We start from the raw sequence: 22043 nt of genomic DNA, 5'->3' as shown, positions 1-22043 counted from the left end.
GGACACAGTGGTGGGTATCATATATATCATAAAGGACACAGTGGTGGGTATCATATATATCATAAAGGACACAGTGTTGGCATCATATCGGTCACCAATAATAAATCGGAGGGCAGAATGATGTCCAGCGGGTTAACACTTTGATCGCCATGGGTTAAATTCATAATTTACCATCCCTCGCCAGCTCTATTTGTCTATGGAGAAAGTCCCCTTCTTTGCAGGGCTATAACTTTTTAAATTATATTGCTAGATTGCCATTATTAGGGCCCATTCAATGTCCTATATGTATTGTTCATGGTGTAGCAACGTTAAACTTTTTCATTCACATATTCATACTAAAATATGGTCTAAAGTATAAGTATGTTTTCATCTCTTTCTGCAGCTTTCTCCAGAACGTGATCTATAGCCCCAAATGCATTATATTGATGATGAAATACAGTTTGATAGCGATCTGTGCCAGATAATACATTTCAACTGGACGTGGTTCTGGAAGTTACTACACGTCATCTGATGTTGACCGGATGGGCGAGGGGGCGCTTATAATTCCGTGGGCAACGTTATACCATTCATCTAATGTGGGTCATATGTTCATCATAGCAGTTTATATCGAACACGGTAATACTACACGCTAAAACTCACCCCAGTCTCCTCGGGCCGTTGGGCGATCAGCGTGGAGTAGACAGTTTTCGATTATGGGATGTTGAAATGCCCGATCTATTTCCAGGTTGTATAATAGTATATACGTCCAAATCATGTTGTTTTTTCGAGTTATTTCCACCGATCGATGTTCACTGTGTGAAGACGGAGTCTCCATATGGAGTGAGTCCTGCCGGGTCAAAGGGTGATATCCGGTTTCGATCTGCCGATCGGCCACCAGATGGCGCTCTTGAACCGCTAGAGGGTTGAGAGGAGATCAGCACGGTGTGTCAAGGGCTCCGGAGGGGAAACATGATTCCGATCACAGATTTTTGAAATATTGATATCAAAGACGAGTTACGGCGTCTTCGGCGGAATGAGCATGGCTAGGAATGACGCCTAAACTCGTCATTGGCGATTAAAGTGTTAAGAGTTAAAGCTGCAGCATGTCTATAAATCACATCTTATCCAAAACGTCGTCAGTCAGTCATTCAAATATGAAACAATATCATTAATATAAAGTACAAAAAAGTATTTATTGTCTCATTTAACATCATCATAATCTCCAAGAAGCAACTTGAAGTGAAATTAATTAAGAAATGAAGTAAGAACAGAACTGACATCTGAACAGACAGATTTATTTCTATTTTTATTTTGATCCGAGCGGGGTGATTGAGGGGAAAGGGGGGTGATTTCTTTTGTGAAAAAGTACACACTGTAGGTGTGTTACTTTTTTTGTCTGTTCAAAATAAAATAAAAGAATAAAATTAAAAAAAGATTAAAAACCAAAAAACGAACAGAATTGACCATTTTATCCAAAATGTTGCAAACAATAGAATAACTCAAACATAATACAGGTAGTACGACATCTTTAAAACGACATTTTAATGCACAGCAATGAGGTAGTGCAGTACTGTGATACACAACCTCAAGCATGTTATTGCTATTATACCACAGTTCAACCATAAAAAAACCTATTTCATGCCTTCTTCTCTGTAAGATGGACAGGTGTAGCAGTGTCGCTAGCTTACGATTCATAGCATTATCAGGACATGTTGGCACTTGTTGGAATGTAACGAGACGTCTGAACTAGTGGTATAATTAGCATTCAAATTAGAGAAACCCTGGCGCTCTAGTAGCACAGTATATTTTAAAGTTATAGTCTGTTGAACAAAGATTCATAATGACACAAGTGCAGCGCAAAATACTGTGGATGACTGTAGAACAGGATTAACAAAATACTATGGATGACTGTAGAACAGGATTAACAAAATACTATGGATGACTGTAGAACAGGATTAACTAAATACTATGATGACTGTAGAACAGGATTAACTAAATACTGTGGATGACTGTAGAACAGGATTAACTAAATACAAGAAATGCAAAAACAAACAAACATATACAATGGAACTAAATTAATGACAGTATAATCAATCAAAATGGACAGATGAAGTAACTTCAAAGTGTTTCATAACCGTCTAATGGGGAAGAATATTGAGTTACTATTTATATTGTTACCTGCATTGCTTTTACCTTCTTCATATTCTCTGCATTGCGTCTATGTTATGCTAATTTTATATCTATTTGTACTGCCGTGAAGCACTTGTATCAAACTCTTTTGACAGATCTATAAAGAGATTATCTTTATATAGATATAATTTTATGAGTGGAACTCTTCCAACACTGGCTACAGCAGGTTTCTCTACTCTAAGAATGTGCAGATAACATATGAAGGAAGGAAGGGGAAGGGTTATATCAGCACTATATCAGGCAATAATGGCCATCAAGGAAATTACAACCTTGTATATAAAAGAAAAGTGGAAGGAATTAGAAACAGAGATAACAGAGGAAGAATGGTATAACACATGTAAGATACAACAATCAACCACAGGATCAAGGATATGGAGGGAGTTTGGGTGGAAAAACACAATAGAATTCTTTATAACACCAGAAATACAGGGCAATTACATGCCAACACAGAAGCCACGTTGGAGAAAATGTGGGCAAGAAGTAGCGAACCACACACACATATTCTGGGAATGTCAGAAAATAAGAAACTATTGGGAAGAGATAGGAGGGATAATAAATGAAATAGTGGGATATGAAATACCCCAGACAGGCCAAGTACTATACCTAGGGAACTTGACACAGAAAGAAATACAGGGAGAAGACAAATATCTGATTAAGATACTATTAGTAGCAGCCAAGAAAGTATTGACTAAACTGTGGTACAGGGTAGAAACACAGATGAAGGAAAAATGGATAGAGATAATAGAGGGGATACAGGAAATGGAGAGAATCACACATATGCTGAGGCTACAAGAGGAGAAATTCGAATCAAAATGGGAAAAGTGGGAGGAATATAGGAAGAAAGGAAACAACATCACAGAAGAATGAAAAGGAAACAAGAAAATAAATTGAAATGTAAATAAACAATGGATGGACCGATGAACCCATGTCACTCCTTTTTATTTATTTTGTCCCCCTTTTATTTGTTTTTTGATATTATGTCTTTATAATTTTGTCTGTAACTATATTGTCTTTGATGTTTAAAAACTGCAAATAAAAATGTAAGTTTAAAAAAATAAAATGTGCAGATGAATTGACAGGTTTGACATTTCACTGAATCTTTTCTCCCAAGTGGATTTTGGCATGTTTTCTCGAATATTCTAATTTACTACATCTCTTCTCACACAGACCACAATGATGTGGCTTCTCTGCTGTATGGATTTGCTGATGAATCAGAAGATGTGTACTTGTCCTAAAGCTCTTCCCACATTGCTCACAGAAGGAGGCTTCCATCCTGTGTGATTTCTCTGGTGTGATTGCAGACTAATCAGATGACGAACGCTCTTTCCACACTGGTCGCAAAATTAGGGCTTCTCTCCTGTGTGAATTCTCAGGTGCGTTTGCAGACTCTTCGGATGACGAAAGCTCTTTCCACACTGGTCGCAAAAGTAGGGCTTCTCTCCTGTGTGAATTCTCAGGTGCCTTTGCAGACTCTGTTGCGTAGTAAAGCTCTTTCCACACTGGTCGCAAAAGTAGGGCTTCTCTCCTGTGTGAATTCTCAGGTGCGTTTGCAGACTCAGTTGCGTAGTAAAGGCCTGTCCACACTGGCCACAGGAGTAGGGCTTCTCTCCTGTGTGAATTCTCAGGTGCGTTTGCAGACTCTTCGGATGACGAAAGCTCTTTCCACACTGGTCGCAAAAGTAGGGCTTCTCTCCTGTGTGAATTCTCAGGTGCATTTGCAGACTCTTTTGTGTAGTAAAGCCCCGTCCACACTGGTCGCAAAAGTAGGGCTTCCATCCTGTGTGAATTCTCTGGTGTGATTGCAGATTACTCAGTCGACTAAAGCTCTTCGCACACTGGTCACAGGAGTAGGGCTTCTCTCCTGTGTGAATTCTCTGGTGTGTATGCAGATTACCTGACTGACTAAAGCTCTTCCCACACTGGCCACAGGAGTAGGGCTTCTCTCCTGTGTGAATTCTCTGGTGCGTTTGCAGACTATGTTGCAGAGTAAAGACCTGTCCACACTGGTCACAGGAGTAAGGCTTCTCTCCTGTGTGACTTCTCTGGTGTGATTTCAGATGACTCAGTCGACTAAAGCTCTTCCCACACTGGTCACAGGAGTAGGGCTTCTCTCCTGTGTGAATTCTCTGGTGTGATTGCAGATGATTTTTATGACTAAAGCTCTTCCAACACTGGTCACAGGAGTAGGACTTCTCTCCTGTGTGAATTCTCTGGTGTCTTTGCAGACTAACCAGTTGACTAAAGCTCTTCTCACACTGGTCACAGGAGTAGGGCTTCTCTCCTGTGTGAATTCTCTGGTGTGATTTCAGATGACCCAGTCGACTAAAGCTCTTCCCACACTGGTCACAGGAGTAGGGCTTCTCTCCTGTGTGAATTCTCTGGTGCGTTTGCAGCTTATGTTGCAGAGTAAAGCCCTGTCCACACTGGTCACAGGAGTAGGGCTTCTCTCTTGTGTGACTGCGTTGGTGTTTATTGAGATTGCGCTTTGAACTTAAGCTTTTTCCACACTGGTCACAGCAGAGACCTTTTCTTCCATCCAAGCCTCTTGGTTTCTTCCCAGGCCTGACAGGACAGCTATCTGGATGGAGATAGTGATGGAGAAGAGTGGAAGGAGAGAAAGATAATTGGTTATTTTATTCAGCTTTAGTTTCTATGTAAGAGGTTTATAATGGTATGTATCTTGGTTTTATAGTTTAAGAACAGTGTAGTCCAGAGTCGTCTACAGTTCTAGACTTAAACCACTTTGTTTCAAGCACCAGTTAGTCAACAGTTTCTGGAGCAGGAGTGGTTACATCATGGCTATGGTTAAGGTCAGTTTAATTTAGTCCAGGACTAAAGCCCCTTTAGTGTCAGGTTATGACAGCTTAAGTGTCACCTTATGGATAAAATATTACATCACGCTATGGGACATTTCATATATCTGTAACAATATATATCACAATATAGTATGTTCTGTAAATTGGATGAAACATTGGTCTACAAAATAACCACATAATCCATTACTACTTTTGAATAATCCAGAGTTTAAACTAAATACAAATTAAAGGCATTTTCTCTTTTTATTTGGAAGCAACATTGAACAGAACGTGATGCTCATGTTTCTTACTACAGACTAGGGGTGGACGGTATAAACGGTATGGATTTTGACTATACCTTCATACCTTGTGACCGGTAGACAGAGCAGCTAGTCACAGCAGTAGCAATGACGTTAACGCTACTTGACGATTCACTCAACGTTTGCAGTGGTCGTTGCATAGTGTTTAATTGTACTGAGTTTTTCTCCACTTGTTCACAGACCTTGCCATAATAGTTTTGGCATTTCAATTTGGCTAAGGAGGCTGAGAGGAGACTTGCTTTAGCGCAGCTTAGCAGCTAACGTTCTAATGTCACTCTGCGGCACAGTTCCATTAGTGAGGAAAGATGGGGGGGCTATATTGACGAGGCTTGAAAACAGATCTCTCTCAACAGTATGGATGACAGTCAAAGACACTACATACTCTGACTGGTCAAAGGTCAGTACAGTACCGTCTATCCCTTTACGGTGTGTGTGTGTGTCTGTGCGTCCGTGTGTGTTTGTGTCGAGATGTCATAAGCCTATACTGTCAGCAGGTCAAAGAGGGACACGTAAAAATACATGGGTGTCCGTCCTTATTATAATTATAGTCTGTCTCAGTGAGCATCGTACGTCTCCTGACCACGTCTTGCAGAGGGGGAGAGCGAGGAAAACATGACAATTTCACAACACAATTGCAAATTTCGTCCAGTCAATGACGCATATCCTCAGCTCTTTATTGTAGGTAGTGCATATATTAAGTTCACCTCTGTAATAGACAGGCTAGATACAGTAGGGAGGAATAGAGATAGAATGATAATGGATATACATTAAATAGAGCGAGAGAAAGATAACAATATAGAGAGCTGTGGATAATATAGGTTTATATAAAATGGAAGAAAGAGAGAAAAAGAGAGAGCTCTCCCCCTCTGCAAGACGTGGTCAGGAAACGTACGATGCTCACTGAGCCATACTATAATTATAATAAGGACGGACGCACATGGATTCTAAGTGTCCCTCTTTGACCTGCTGACAGTATAGGTGTATGACATCCCGACACAAACACACACGGACGCACAGACACACCGTAAAGGGATAGACGGTACTGTACTGACCTTTGACCCGTCAGAGTATGTAGTGTCTTTGACTGTCATCCATACTATTGAGTTCAACGTTAGGACAGAGGGTGTTACGTAAGCACGAGCATCCTATTAGCCTATTAGTCTAGTAGCCTATTAGCCTATCAGAGACAGAGACAGAGATAGACAGAGACACAGAGAGAGAGAGAGAGAGAGAGAGAGAGAGAGAGAGAGAGAGAGAGAAAGAGAGACAGAGATACAGAGATAGACAGAGAGAGACAGAGAGACAGAGAGAGAGAGACAGAGATAGACAGAGATAGACAGAGATAGACAGAGATAGACAGAGAGAGAGAGAGGATCTACGTCAGAGGGCGTACACACATAAATCAACTTCACAATTTTATCCAAGTAATGAAGCCTTAACTAGCCTCATGCAGCAATCCTGTCCCTCACCCTTGCAAATCCCTTCCCCTGTCCTCTCGTCCAATGTCCTCTCTCCTGCTGTGCCACGTGTCCTTCCCCCCTCCTTCCTCCTCCCCCTGCCCCTCCTTGTGCGCGCAAGTGAGAGAGAGAGGGCGAGAGAGAGAGAGCGAGAGGCGGGGCCGGCCGATAGATTGATGGGGGGGGGGGGGGGGCAGGGCCCTGCCCCCCCATCAATCTATGGCCGGCCGGCCCCGCCTCTCGCTCTCTCTCTCGCTTGCACGCACAGAGAGGGGCAGGGGGAGGAGGAAGGAGGGGGGAAGGACACGTGGCACAGCAGGAGAGAGGACATTGGACGAGAGGACAGGGGGAGGGATTTGCAAGGGTGAGGGACAGGATCGCTGCATGAGGCTAGTTAAGGCTTCATTACTTGGATAAAATTGTGAAGTTGATTTATGAGTGCTGTAATTTTCTCTTTGACGGTGTGTGTGTGATTAGTGGTGTTGGAGGTTATGGCTCACTGAAGACAGTCTGTGATTAGGTTATGGAATATTGCAGCTGTCTTCTACTACTTACCCCTCTCTCTATGATCCACTGACATGGCCTATATAAGCTCCACGTATTGATTATGAACACACTGCACCATAGCCATGTCTACTACCACAGACAAACTCCGCTCTTGCTCCTATCTGTTCAGCTACGTTCCTGATAATGAGACAGATCGTAAGGAAAAGTCTGCGGACATGAGGACCTTGATCGTGGGGAAATGGGGAGGTGAATGGGAAATCCTTGATATTGACTCTGAAGATGAACAGGATGGGGCAACGCAATCTCACCTTCCACCTTCCCGTTTTAAGTGGACACAGACAAAGTTCTTCTGTGGCAAGAAGACCGTAGAGACTGCCCTGGGCATATTGGCAGAACGGGTGACCATCACACACCTGGATGCATTCACCGACATGGCAGAGGTTCAACGGATCGAAAAGGTCAGGATAAAGTATGATGTACCTAAGGACTGTTCGTATCATGATGACTCTGGGTCTGACAACAATAGCCAATACAGAGGGAAATCGAGGAAGAAGAGTTATGGATACAAGAAGCATGATTGGCAATATAGGCAAGCATATTGGTATGTACGTCCCTGTCCTATATCTGGTACCGTGAAGGCCTACACCCGGGAGAGTAGATGGGTGTATGATGTGGAAATGGGACTGGGACTGAGACCGTCTTGTTGTCCTTCTATTCTTTCTCATGTAGACGTGCTGCCTGCTGTTGTGATGAGACCTACAACTTCTACTGACATGGGTGTGGTCTATATCGAAGATGATGACTCTACTGATATTGAAGATTGGTTCCCACCTGTTATTCCAGCTGTTAGAACTATGAGGAGGAATGTGAGGCGTAGGCTCGATTTTATGGCATAATAAAATACAGACAAATACAATGTGTCAATATTTCTTTATTACGATATAATGATATCAGACTGTTACATTCATCATCAATGGTGTCCGGTCTTCGATTATCATGGTACTCTGTTGGTTGATAGTTTTCCATTCGACCTTGACGGTGTCATATTTCATCTGGTATCATGTCATGACAAATGGGAACAGACTGTTAGTCATCCTGGCACTGTCAATGAGGCCATAGGGGTTGTAAATGTGATATTGCACACCCACCTCCAGATGGGTCGCCTACATGTCCCCTGGCCGATCCCGGGCCAATGTCAATAACATCTGTACCTTCACGGCAGGTATTGTCCTGGGTAAGATCCATTCCGATTCCAAGATACCATGATTGAGGAATCTGATATATTGCAACTCCCTCTTGGCCCACTGCCTCACCACGTAGTCGTTTTGTATGATGTCTGCGTTATTAATAATAGATATATAGGGTATAATGCCATACTTAAGGTACTTACTATCTCTTATATCATGCTCGGCTTCATATAGAGTCACAGGTTCTTCATTGGCCACAGAACTATATGTTCCTAGGTAATTGTGTGCCGGTATTGCATCGGCGTCAATACATGCACTTCCAATGCTATTACCCATGGTTTCTATGATGCCTTTTTTTCATCAGAGGATTATGGCTCTCTGTGAGGATTGTGTGTTACACTTAGCATAACCGCCCCACAGATATAACTCTATGATAGCGAGCCTTAACTTGATGTCTGTGGGATAGGCGTAGGGGAATGCCGGGGTGTCGAATATCACTGGTTTTTCAAAGTGGTATTGTGTCATTCTAGCATGCAACGGCCCCCTGTAAGCATGGGTTGTCGTGTTGCCATTTGTCACAATACTTGTATCAAAGTTGGTGGTCATGAGGACTGGCGTAGGCCTGACCATACACCCACCCTTTCCCTTCACATCAACCCAGGTATTACTACCTTCCATGATCCCTTTGCACTGCTCGACCACAGACCCCCTCATAAGGCCTTCTTCCCATATAATCATCAGACTGTTGTCACAATCATTGAATGGAAAGGTCTCGCTCTGCTTACTCACTGATGCACATAGTGGTACTACCAAGGACATGGCCTTTTGAAACATTGTTTTCCCTGCATTGGCCACACCCCATATGGCAAGTGTATTACATTTCCCCATTTCCTTCCTAGACCAGAGGTGTAATACATGGCAGAAGTAGTCAACATCATACCCCTGATACTTAATGATATCAGCTAGGACATTCGGCCAGGGCAACTTTTCCCATAGGGGTGGGCTGCCTATATTCCATGTACCCATGAGATAGTCAGAGGCCGCCTTCTTCTCTATGATCTCGATCTTAGAGGCCTGGATTATATTATTGAGGACATACTGCCCTCTAGCCATGCTGTTGAGGTAAATGGATGGTAGGAACTTTCGGATGTCCTCTTGGCACACAACCCCTTTTGCGACACATTCCTCCACTGATGTCCTGAAGTAGTTACCCTGTTTGGACAGGAAAATGTCGTTCCTTGATTGTAATTCATCTCTGGAGAGCGTCCGTAACATGACTTGGCCAAATGGCAAAAGGTCGGAAGTACTAGCCAAGCGGGCCCCATTTAGTAACAGTTGTGTAGCCGCGCTACATTCACACTTGAATGTCGTCTTCTTATTGGTGGATGGGTCAATACAAGGGTCGTCCAGTCCACGGCCCGTAAAGGGTACTTCCTGCTTTTCTAGGAAATACCCAATGACAAAGGGGAGGAAATCATACATCTTGATGGCACCCCCACTGTCCCTCTTTGATGACACCTTCTGGGGACTGAATGGCATGTCCACCTCATCTCCTGGAAACTCCCAATGGTTTGCCACCAGAGCATTGAGATCCTTCTTGAAACTAGACAGATAAGATGCTGAACAGTCGGTACCATCGATGACGACATGTGTGTGATACATTTTGTGTCTATTTATCTCGTTGGAATAACACCATCTCTCGATACCATGTATCCTTAGTATGATCTCCAAGTCCTCCTCGAAATTGAATCTATTCCTAGAAGCGGCCTGCGTTGAGCTAAATCGTACACCATCCATCCAGGAATTGGGAGACTGGCGGCCCCATTTGATCAGATAACATATTCCAGACATGGTTATAGGCTTACGGAGGAGTGGTGCAATGTACCCATCTGCCTGAGCCTTATATAGATGGAGGGCAGTGAGCCACAACCTCCAACACCACTAATCACAGACACACAGTCAAAGAGAAAATTACAGCACTCATAAATCAACTTCACAATTTTATCCAAGTAATGAAGCCTTAACTAGCCTCATGCAGCGATCCTGTCCCTCACCCTTGCAAATCCCTTCCCCTGTCCTCTCGTCCAATGTCCTCTCTCCTGCTGTGCCACGTGTCCTTCCCCCCTCCTTCCTCCTCCCCCTGCCCCTCCCTGTGCGCGCAAGCGAGAGAGAGAGAGCGAGAGCGAGAGGCGGGGCCGGCCGGGTCTCTCTCTCTCTCTGAATTATTTCAGACCCTGCTGCTGCAAATTGGTAAGGATTGTACCAGAATGTTTCATAAGACATTGATTAAAAACTATCGTCTCGAATTTTATAATTGATGGCTTATTTTGAAGGTATGAACCTGTAGTTTCATATGATGTATATAAAAAAAAATGTGAAATTTCTTAAGGAGGAGGAGCATAATCGGCTAGACTTCAGAGGGTTTTAACAGAGGAGCGGACACACACACAATATGGCATAACTTTGGTGATTGGGCCTTCTCTCGCACTGCACCACGACTCTGGAATTCCCTCCCTCAGTCCATCAGAGACTCCCCCACACTCTCCACCTTCAAATCCCACCTGTTCTCCCTAGCCTTCAACCTCTCCCCACCCCCCTCCAACCTGATTGATGTTTGTTACTGTCGCTCTATGTTTCCATGTTATCTCATGCTGCTTTCCCCTGTTTCCCCCGTGGTCTTATCTTTCTTTTTTGCTTCTTTGTTTTACTATGTTTCTCTGCCTATTGTCAGCGACTTCGGGTCCTTGAATTATTATTGCATTTTGTGTCATTCATTCATTTGTCCGTTACTCAATAGTTCTGAAATAACTTCATTCATCAATAGTACCAAATTTCTCAGTTCCCCGCTTGATATAATTAATCAAAATGTCCAATCTAACAAATAAAATGTTCTCATAATAGCCTACTGCTGAATAACAGTACATGGACAAACAATTATGTTCCATGATTTTATTAAAACTCATAATAACACCATAACTGCATACAAATGGTTATTGAGCTGCAAGCCCCTCTAGTACGCAGCAGATCAAATCAGTTTTCTCAAGTTGTATATTACAATAAAGCAGGTTGAATTATTAAAAAAAAAAAAAAAAAAAATGTAGCCCTGGCCTCCAGATCTATTCATCTTCCATTAATGTTTTAACCTCTTAAAACTGACCGCACATTTACAGCAGTCTGTCGGCATCACGCAATTGCTTGCATTTGCATTTAAATTCAACATTCCAGAGGGGGATCATGGGGGGATCAAAACCTTGTAGGCTTTAGACCATGCTACGTGCATGGCATCCCGCTGATGATTACGCAGCGCGAATACTCATGATGCTTATTGACTGAGGCTTGTAGTTGTAGTCGCGTGTGTTCTTAACACTTTGAGCGCCACTCACGGCTAATCTCGGGTTTACGATAGTGACGTTGAAAGCCACGTCACGGCTTTTCTCTGAATTTAAATTTTTTTAGCGATCTGAAATCATATTGCATCACGCGAGCCTACTGTTGTGAAGGATCAGATTAAACCGAATATATATATTTATTTATGGATATATATTTAATAGTATTTGTATATCGTTTGATATCCCTTGTATATTCTTTGTACATATACACTGAATATCCCTTTAGTCTACTACAGCCCATAATAGTTCATTCTCTCATTGGACAAAAACCTGGCGCCAGCAGACAGGCCCCTTGAGTCAAGTTCAATAGTGCCGACGAACATGTCCCAACTAGCCCCGGTTCCGCGTAGGAATACGGCTACCGAAATACGAATGGTACTATTTGTTCACCGTGCATATAAATAGGGCGCAAGTAAAGTAGAACTTTCTTTTAGTCCATTAGTCCTTTACCCTCCAACCTAGTAACAGACGTGAAGCCTCACCCACGACCCACGTGTGGTGCAGTATGGCCTATTTTTGGCCCCAGAATAGGCATTGAGACCTCGTGTAAATTCATAGCTGAATTGTCATAGTTTGGCACTGTACCGTCGAGTGGGACGTATTTCTATTAAGTAATAATAGTCTATTATGTATGGTGCATCGTTCAGTTAAAGTTCTAAAGTGAGCAGCACCCCCATCGTTTCCTCGCGTTATCTAGAGTCTTAACCAGGCTGGGCAGACCACGCGTGGTGCTTTCATCCGAGGAGTTCTGGGCGAGGACGAGTGGACCTGCACATTGGATTACCTACCCGGACGACTGCTGAGCCTATACGGCATGGAATATCTATTTGCTTTGGGTGCTTTGATTTGTGGAGCGGATAACAGCCAACGCCAGTGAGTGTTGGAATTACCCCCGAGAGGAGCCCAGGTGAGACGGCGCTCAACCCAGACCGAGGCCGCCTCGCTTCTCCTTCGTTGTGGACCTACAGCTACCGTCTACAAGAGGGCCCAAGTGTATTCATCTGTGGATCAAGATCCTGCGGGCACTGTTTTCTGTACCTGAATTCTCCCCAGGAATCGTTGGCCAGATGGAATGCAGCTGACGGCTCTCCAAACCCCCCCCCCCCCCTTACTGACTTACAACCAGCAGGACCCCTTTAGTATCCCGCTATAATCCTTAAGTACCATCGCTATAGTTTCCCTAAAGAACCAGGTTGTATACTTGCTTCCTGCGTAACCAGAGATTGGCCATTCAGTGTTGATTTGCCTACGAATACTCATTTGCCTTACAAGTGCATTCAAATCATAAATGTAATTAAGTGAATGTTGTATATACCCTTTGCTATATTAAACCTTCGACTGTTATATTTGTGTGGACCTGATTTCATATGTGGGAAAGTGTTCATCATACTTAGATATCGTGTACTGGATGGCCAGAAGTTAAAGTACATCAAGCGGTAGTGGTTTAATGATACCATACTTATCAATACAGTCAGGGAATTGTACCCCTCAGTTACACCTACCGTTGGAGATCCAGGGGCCGCCGGCGACCAGATGTGAAAAAAGCGCCCCCTATCGTCTCCCAGATGGTAAATCACCCTTTTGGAATGGACTCAATGAAAATGGATGGGGGAAAAAAATATTCCAGTCCACATTTTACTTCTCACCCATGCAGCCGGAGTTACCAGAGTTCATTCTGGAGCCTCTGAGCCGCGGCGATCATGGGTTATACTGTACACACGTTGGATCAATATACTTATCGATTTTTTCGAATGGTGATCAGGAATTGGAATATACCATTTGGATACCATCTGATGTCAGGTAAGGAATCTATGTTATCAGTGTTAGGATAATCAGACTCGTTTTCATGGAGATATAAGCGTTTCCACTATATGTGATATAGTGCGCACACATATACTGTCGACCATCTAGCGTTTATTTGAAAACGATTCATAAATAGACCGACAAATGATAACGTTCTGGAATATTCCAGTAAAAGGCGATTATCATGGAATGTGTTGTTTTTCTTCGAAACCGAGTGGTTTTCAAAATGCTATAAAAAGGAAATGAAGCGATAAAAACACAATCTGCTTTGCCAATGTTGACTGGAAAATGATTCTTTGATAAGCGATGGGCAGATTAGACACATAGCATAATTTAAAACATAGATTAGGCAATATTAACGTTACATGGGTCGTGGACCGTGGCATCAACGGGGTAAAAAGGAAAACACGGCCCGGCACTGAAAGTGTTAACGCCTCATGTGTACAGTATAATAACGTTGATTCTACAGACATCTTCTGAATTAAATCATTATAATAATACTGTAATAAATATGACAAAATATGGCATTCAACCTATGTATTGGTTGAGGGACAATAACAGAGCGACGCCGACAGACGCTGACTGCCCGCAGACGGGCCGTCTGAACGTTAATTTGGGATACATACATTTCAGCATTCCAAAGCAATTCGCCGTCATTGTTATTCATCATTTAAAAATAGATGTGCCATCCCATTTCAATAAAAAAATGCATTCCAAAGCAATTGAGCATTCCAGACGCCTTCCATCATTGTTATTCAACGAGCACATCCCATCTATAGCTCCACTTACACCTTTTCGGGCTGATTTGGGGCCGACGGGACGAAAAAGAGCCTTGTAGTTGGAGAATTTACAATAACGTTAACACTTTCTTCGCCAGGCTTATATCCATAATAAACCATCCCACGCCAGCTCTATTTGTCTATGGAGAAGTTCCCCTTCTTTGCAGGGCTATAACTTTTTAAATTGTATTGCTAAATTGACATTACTATGGCCCATTCAACATCAAGTATCTATTGTTCAGGGTGTAGCAACGTTATACTTTTTCATTCACATATTCATACTAAAATACGGTCTAAAGTATAAGTATGTTTTTATCGTTTTCTGCAGCTTTCTCCAGAACGTGATTTATAGCCCTAAATGCATTATATTGATGATTGTATACAGTTTGATAGCGATCGGCGCGAGATAAAAAATTTCAAATGGACGTGCTTCTAGAAGTTACTACTGATCATCTGATGTTGACCGGATGGGGGGGGGGGTCGTTTATAATTCCGTGGCCAACGTTAGATGATTCATCTAGTGTGGGTGATATGATCATTAGAGCAGTTTGTATCGAACACGTTAAAAAAAACGCTGAAACTCACCGTAGTTTCCTCGTAGCGTTGGGCGATGAGCAAAAATATTCCTATTATGGGATGTTGAAATATGCGATCCATCTCCAGGTTGTATAATAGTATATACGCCCAAATCATGTTGTTTATCGAGTTATTGGTAACGGATTGCTATCCATTGTGTCTAGCTCGAGTCCCGGGACTATTAGGGAGTGATCGGACCGAATTGGAATGAGCACCAGTTTCCGTTTCCGGTTTCCGGTTTGGGCGATCCGCCGATCGGCCACCAGATGGCGCTCTTGAACCGTTGGAGAGTTGAGAGGGGATCAACAGTAGATCTCAAGTCTCCGGGGGAGAAATATGATTGCGTTCACAGATTTTAGAAATATTGATCTCAATGACGTGGTACGGCGTCTTTGGCAGAATGAGCATGGCGGGGAATGACGAGTTTAGGCATTTTTGGCGACCAAAGTGTTAATAACGTTGATTCTACAGACATTATATGAATTAAATAATTATAATAATATTGTGTTGCGATGTGCAGTGCATGCAGATGGGCCGTCGGAACGTTCATAGGATAAATAATAATAATAATGACAATGTGTGAATTTGTCTTACTTGATTTTGTCACTATTATTAGATAGTAGGTTAGATGCCAAACTTATTTTCGTTGTATTGGCGTAGTTGGAGCTTGAATTTCCGAAGTCAGACAGACTTTGCACGTGTCATGTGAGGGATATGGTTAGAAACTGGCAGTGAGGACTCTTTCTGTGGGTATTAGGATTCCTCCTGCTCTACACCAAGCTCTTGGTAAAGGAATCTGAGGGTGCTTTCTCACTAGGCACCCGGGGCCGTTTCCGAGCACGATTGCCCAAAAAAAGTAGTGTAATGACAACGCTGCGTTCTGTCCCTGGGGACGGATAACCGGGAGCACTTGAAAAGGTGGTTTGGGGAGCGAATCAGCGTCCCCGGGCACGGAACGGCACGGAACGATTGCAAATGCTAGCACAACTGTACCAAAACACAGAAGAGGCTTACTGTAACAAGTGCTTCTGTCTGAGTTTTAAGGTGGAGGGTGCTAACCTGCTTGCCCAGAATAGAGTTGTATTCATACTTCAATTTAAAAATATTATTTAGGTCCGTTTGGGATTGTGAAAGTCTGTAAACCTGCTCCAACAAGGGAAGCTGTGTTTCAATTTCAGCCAAGCACTTACATCTTTCTCTCTTTTCAGAGGCCGCTTCATAAGATATAATGTGCCCTCTCAATACCACCTTAACAGCACCGATATAGTTATAGTACTGTGTTGATTCATTGCGTAATTTTGGAGTTGTTATACTTATAACGCTAACGTTACAAACCCCCATTTCCACTGCCGAGTTATGATGACTGCTCCAGCCACTTAACGTTATGCACGTGTAACTCTGCCACAGTCTTAAAAAGCTTTGGATATAAAAAATATGAATGTCCAGAGAGCTTCCAAAGCGCAGGGAGCGCTTATTGTTGCGTCACCATCGTTATAGGTTGTATATTACTGGGTTGTCAGACAACGGAAGAATCAGCCTCTCCTCTGCCATGATCAGACTCAGAGACCTCACCGGTATCATTCGTTTCCATAAACTAAATTAGTCGAGATCTCATTGTTTTTGTCTACCTAAATGTTTACTGGTTACTGTGAGCGATTTGTAGTGCCAAATTTCCCTCGGGATGAATAAAGTATTTCTATTCTATTCCATCTCATTTGATCCCGAAATGCTTTCTCCGAGAGCAAAGAAGGGTTGAAGCCAGGGTTTCCGTTAGAAAAAATTGTTGCCGGTCTCCGTGACCTGCAAGATTTCAATCTACCGGACAAATGAGATTAATTCCGGTCATAGTTTATTGAGCTTTAAAACAATTGATATAGGCCAGGGCTATTCAACTGGCGGCCCGCGGGCCAGATCCGGCCCGCGGGATGATTCTGACCAAAGATTACATGATAATAAAAAAAAAATAAAAAAAAAAAAATCATATTCATTTTTTCATATCATTTTTTTTTTTAATTTTTTTTTCATGTCAACGTTAACACGCACAATTGAGCCAAAATCTGTCAATTAATGACAGATTTCATTGATAAATTGAGGGAAAACTTTGCAAGTTGATTTGATGAATTTGACATGTCCAGATAATTGATGCATTTTGTGAGCAACCCATTTGCCAATGTAGCTGCTATTTCCACAAAAGGACAAGAGTTCCTTGCATCACTTCACATTGATGAAGGTCTCCTGCAACTTGAAATAATTGACATGCAAGCATCATCTGCTCTGAAGCAGGCACTTGAGAATGAATCCACCACAACATTTTGGATAAAGTGTATTCATGTCAAGACATTCCCCAAAATAAAAACGCTGGCAATATCTGTGCTAACAATGTTTGGCTCAACATACACCTGTGAATCCAGTTTCTCTCACATGAATGCCATTAAAACAAGCAACCATGCCTCCTTGACAAATGAGCATTTGCATCACTGTTTGCGGGTAGCCCTCACTTCCTATGAACCCTCTTTCTCTGCCATTGCCCAGTCAAAGAAGTGCAATAGCTCTAATTAGATGTGTGTATGTAGGCTAGGCCTGTCTGCCCCCCACCCCCGTGATGTTTGAGAGTTAAGAGTCGACAATAAGTGCTAATAAGATGCTGTGATTTGCTGTTGTTGCACAGACATGAAGCACTTTTTCATAAGCTCAGCTGCACTATAAATGTGTTTTTTTGTTCAAGTGTTGATGTTAGAATGTTCATATGCACATCATGCACTTACTTGTTTGTTTTTTATTTTATTTTTATATTGAAATGTTGAAGAGGAGATGTTGCAGTTGTTGCACATAAATGAAGCACTTTTTTTGAAAAGTATACTACTTTTGCAATGTAGTTAAAGGGGATCTTATAAATGGCCTTTTTCAGTGTTTAGCATTGTTTCCTAGCTATGTGGACTTATATTAATATGATCTATGTCTCTAATTCTCATATTGGCGCATTCTTCCAATTCTCCTCTCACAATATTCACCCTCACTGAACTGAGTCATCTGAAAATGTGCTGATTTGTGACGTCAGAGAGACACTGCTGCATGATAATCATCTGAGTTTCCACACAGTTTCCACAGTGGTTGGAGCCCAGGCTCAAAACGTGTTTTTGAGTACTTGATTAGAAATACAAAACAATGAATTAAAAAAAATATATATTACAGAGGTGTTCCATAAACCCACAGGAATTGTGTAAAAGTGCCCAAATAGTGAAAGAAATAGTAAAATAGTTCCCCTTTAAATAAAAGTTGTGAAAATGTGGTTGCGTGTTGTGTCAAGTGTACATATATTCATAGCACGGGGAGGCGCCGTGGCAGTCCGGCCCCTGGCCCCTTGGGTTTCTGACAATGTGGCCCCCTGAACAATTTAGTTGAATAGCCCTGATATAGGCTATATAAAGAATGTCATCCTCAAGGCATGTAGATTTATAATATTATTACTTAAAACGAGGCTACTTTTGCGTATAGTCATTAATATATTCCAAATAAAATAAGTCCCTCGATACTCCGTGCTGCTGTTGACTTGAAATAAAATAGACCGCGTATGTGGGCAGTCGGTCCGACACTAAACAGCAGTCTGTTATAATCACATTTTTATGAGCTAACGAATTCCGTTATATTGGACATTTGTATTAATTATATCAAGCGAAGAACTGAGAAATTTTGCAGAGAGAGACGGCAACATTATCGTGGGTTTGCGTGATGTATATCTCCACCTCCCAACGACTTGGTGCTGGTCATAATGTCCGGTGAAAACAACTCCCTCCAAGCACAACTTGACCACCCGAACCGTACCAAAACAGGCCAAAATTAAATAGCCCATGCGACGAACGATTCATTACATTCGTTTCATCGTTGCTCCACCAAGCAGCCGGTCCAAGTTCAAGTTCAAGTTCAAGTTCTTTAATAGTTGTCATACAGAAGTACAGAATACTTTCATACAAAATGCTTCTTACTGTTACGCTCCAGAGACTGTGCTAGACAAGATAGTATCAAATAACATAATAACATAATATAGCATGTAATTTAGAAGAAGAAAAATTAGGTCACAGTGTTCGGTATAGACATATGTACAATGTTCTGAGTTACCATATAATATACAATACTATGCAGTGTACTAATGTACAGTACTATCTAGTGCAAAGCAGAAATGGGATGAGGTACAATTTTAGGTACAATTTACAGTAAGGTGTACGAGTTGTAGTGCAATCCTTCATCCATAAATATAAAGTGTGGGGAGTGGGTGCTACAGTGTGTTTGTTTAAAGTGGGTGTGTGCTATAAAGTGTGTGGAGTGGGTGCTACAGTGTGTTTGTTTAAAGTGAGTGTGTGCGTGTGGATGTGTGTGCTATGTGCGTTTGGTGGTTGTTGTTGTGTAGTGTTCATTCATTGTTCGTTTAGCAGCCTGATGGCCTGGGGATAGAAGCTTCTTCTGAGTCTTTCTGTGCTCGCCTTGAGACTCCGGTATCGCTTGCCTGACCGCAGCAGTTCAAAGAGGCAGTTGTTCGGGTGACTGGAGTCTTTAATGATTCTCTTAGCCTTGCCCTTGCAACTCTTGATGTAAATGTTCTGGAGGGTGGGGAGCCCCCCTCCAATTGTGCGTTCGGCTGAACGTGTCACTCTTTGTAGTCTGCTTCGGTCTTGTGCAGTGCTATTCCCAAACCAGGAGGTGATGTTGCCGGTCAAGATGCTCTCTATTGTACATGAGTAGAAGTTCTTAAGGATCTTCTGACTGACTTGGAACTTCCTTAGGCGCCTGAGGAAGTAGAGGCATTGTCGTGCCTTCTTCACAACACTGTCAATGTGTGTGGTCCATGTCAAGTCCTCGGATATGTAGGCTCCGAGGTACTTAAAGCTGTTGACTCTCTCAACCGGTGCCCCGTCGATGCTGAGGGGGCTGTAGTCCTTGACCCCCGACCTCCTGAAGTCCACAATCATCTCCTTTGTTTTGCTGACGTTCAGGGAGAGGCTGTTTTCCTGGCACCATCCCGCCAGGACCTTGACCTCTTCCATTCCAACAATGAAAGCTGTTATCAGCGCGAGCCGGCCGCAGTTAGTTTGCAAGAAGCATCCAGCTGCAGACCCGCAGAGCAGCTTTCCAGGTCTGGGGACCGCACTGTGCCAGCAAAGCTGGTGGGTTCTGTGGGTCTGCAGCTGCATGCCTTCCGCAAATCCAGCAGCAAGCTCTCGCTGAGCGAAGCAACGACAACAAACGCAATGATTGTTTCGTTCATCGCATAGGCCACCCAACTCCAGCCCATCCAAATACAATTCAAATAATCAAACTGTGCCCAGAGGGAACTATTTTCACCGGACACTATGACCGGAGAGATTAAATATGTCGGACTTCAACAGATTTTGCCGGTCAAATACCGGTAATTACCGGCTAACGGAAACGCTGGTTGAAGCGCCATGCTACACTGTAAACACTGGGATTGGGGTTAATGTTTATTAAATAATTATTAGTAACCTATACATAATAAAAAAGACTGCCATTTGAAATCGAATTGAGCTGAATTCAATTAATTTGAACAATTTATGAATTGCATATTACACAGTTTTGGTTGAATAAAACTAGCTGATAATCATAAAAAAATTTCCAGATGACGCTCAGTTTTTACAGTGTATAGCGCGTCTGTGGTAGTGTCAGCTTTACCAACATCGGGGGGTGTTGCTCCCTCAAGTGTGCTCGGGAACGAAAATAAATTGGTAGTGATTGGTAGTGTGAAAGCTGGCGAGCGGGGGAGTGGGGACTATCGCTCTCGGGGACGGAACGGAACGGAGGCAACCGTTCCTAATGAGAAAACATCCTGAGTACATCAGGCACTCTTGTATAAACCTGGTGACTCCACTTACTACAGCTTGTATAAACCTGGTAGGAGACTCCACTTACTACAGCTTGTATAAACCTGGTAGGAGACTCCACTTACTACAGCTTGTATAAACCTGGTAGGAGACTCCACTTACTACAGCTTGTATAAACCTGGTAGGAGACTCGACTTACTACAGCTTGTATAAACCTGGTAGGAGACTCCACTTACTACAGCTTGTATAAACCTGGTAGGAGACTCCACTTACTACAGCTTGTATAAACCTGGTAGGAGACTCCACTTACTACAGCTTGTATAAACCTGGTAGGAGACTCCACTTACTACAGCTTGTATAAACCTGGTAGGAGACTCCACTTACTACAGCTTGTAAAAATCTGGTAGGAGACTCCACTTACTACAGCTTGTATAAACCTGGTAGGGGACTCCACTTACTACAGCTTGTATAAACCTGGTAGGAGACTCCACTTACTACAGCTTGTATAAACCTGGTAGGAGACTCCACTTACTACAGCTTGTATAAACCTGGTAGGAGACTCCACTTACTACAGCTTGTATAAACCTGGTAGTAGACTCCACTTACTACAGCTTGTATAAACCTGGTAGGAGACTCCTTACTACAGCTTGTATAAACCTGGTGACTCCACTTACTACAGCTTGTATAAACCTGGTGACTCCACTTACTACAGCTTGTATGAACCTGGTAGGAGACTCCACTTACTACAGCTTGTATAAACCTGGTGACTCCACTTACTACAGCTTGTATGAACCTGGTAGGAGACTCTACTTACTACAGCTTTCGCTCCCTTTCCTTGGCTGAACATACCTTTAAAAAGGAACACACCAACATTTTGTGAAATTTGCTTATCGTCTTCTCCAGAGAGAGACAAGTACTGCTAACCGATTTCTTAGCTCTTCCTGTGAAACATTAATTCCCTCTTTCTCATCTACTGAAGCCTCTCTCCACTGCTTTCTTAGCCGTCTCCTCGCCTTCACCAATTTCTCCATTTCTTTCTGCCGCCTGGACCTAACTGACTGCCATCTCTCCACCCTCTTTCTCTCAATGATTCCAAATCTTTCAGCACCATATTCATAAATAATGTCTCCCCTCTTCTCCAATTTATTTACCACTGCTCCTTTAAGTGCATCGAATACCATTTTCAGATCCCTCTTAACTGTCTCCCATTCTTTCCTTTCATTTGCCCTA

General features: G+C 42.7%; 1 protein-coding gene across 1 annotated transcript; it reads right to left on the bottom strand.

Moving 5' to 3' along the window:
- Window positions 1-1330: 1330 nt before the first annotated feature.
- Window positions 1331-9710, bottom strand: LOC311238875 (uncharacterized protein; the record flags this gene model as incomplete). Its single annotated transcript, XM_084327074.1, has 2 exons — window positions 1331-4534; window positions 9458-9710. 2 exons carry the CDS (start codon window positions 9708-9710, stop codon window positions 3513-3515), a joined length of 1275 nt encoding a protein of 424 aa, XP_084183200.1. The 3' UTR covers window positions 1331-3512.
- Window positions 9711-22043: the final 12333 nt, after the last annotated feature.

This window comes from Notolepis coatsorum, assembly GCF_963971535.1.
Source record: "Notolepis coatsorum genome assembly, chromosome: 13".
Taxonomy (NCBI): domain Eukaryota; kingdom Metazoa; phylum Chordata; class Actinopteri; order Aulopiformes; family Paralepididae; genus Notolepis; species Notolepis coatsorum.
The sequence above is the reverse complement of the archived record's forward strand: the minus strand, read 5'-3'. Positions and strand labels throughout refer to the sequence as shown.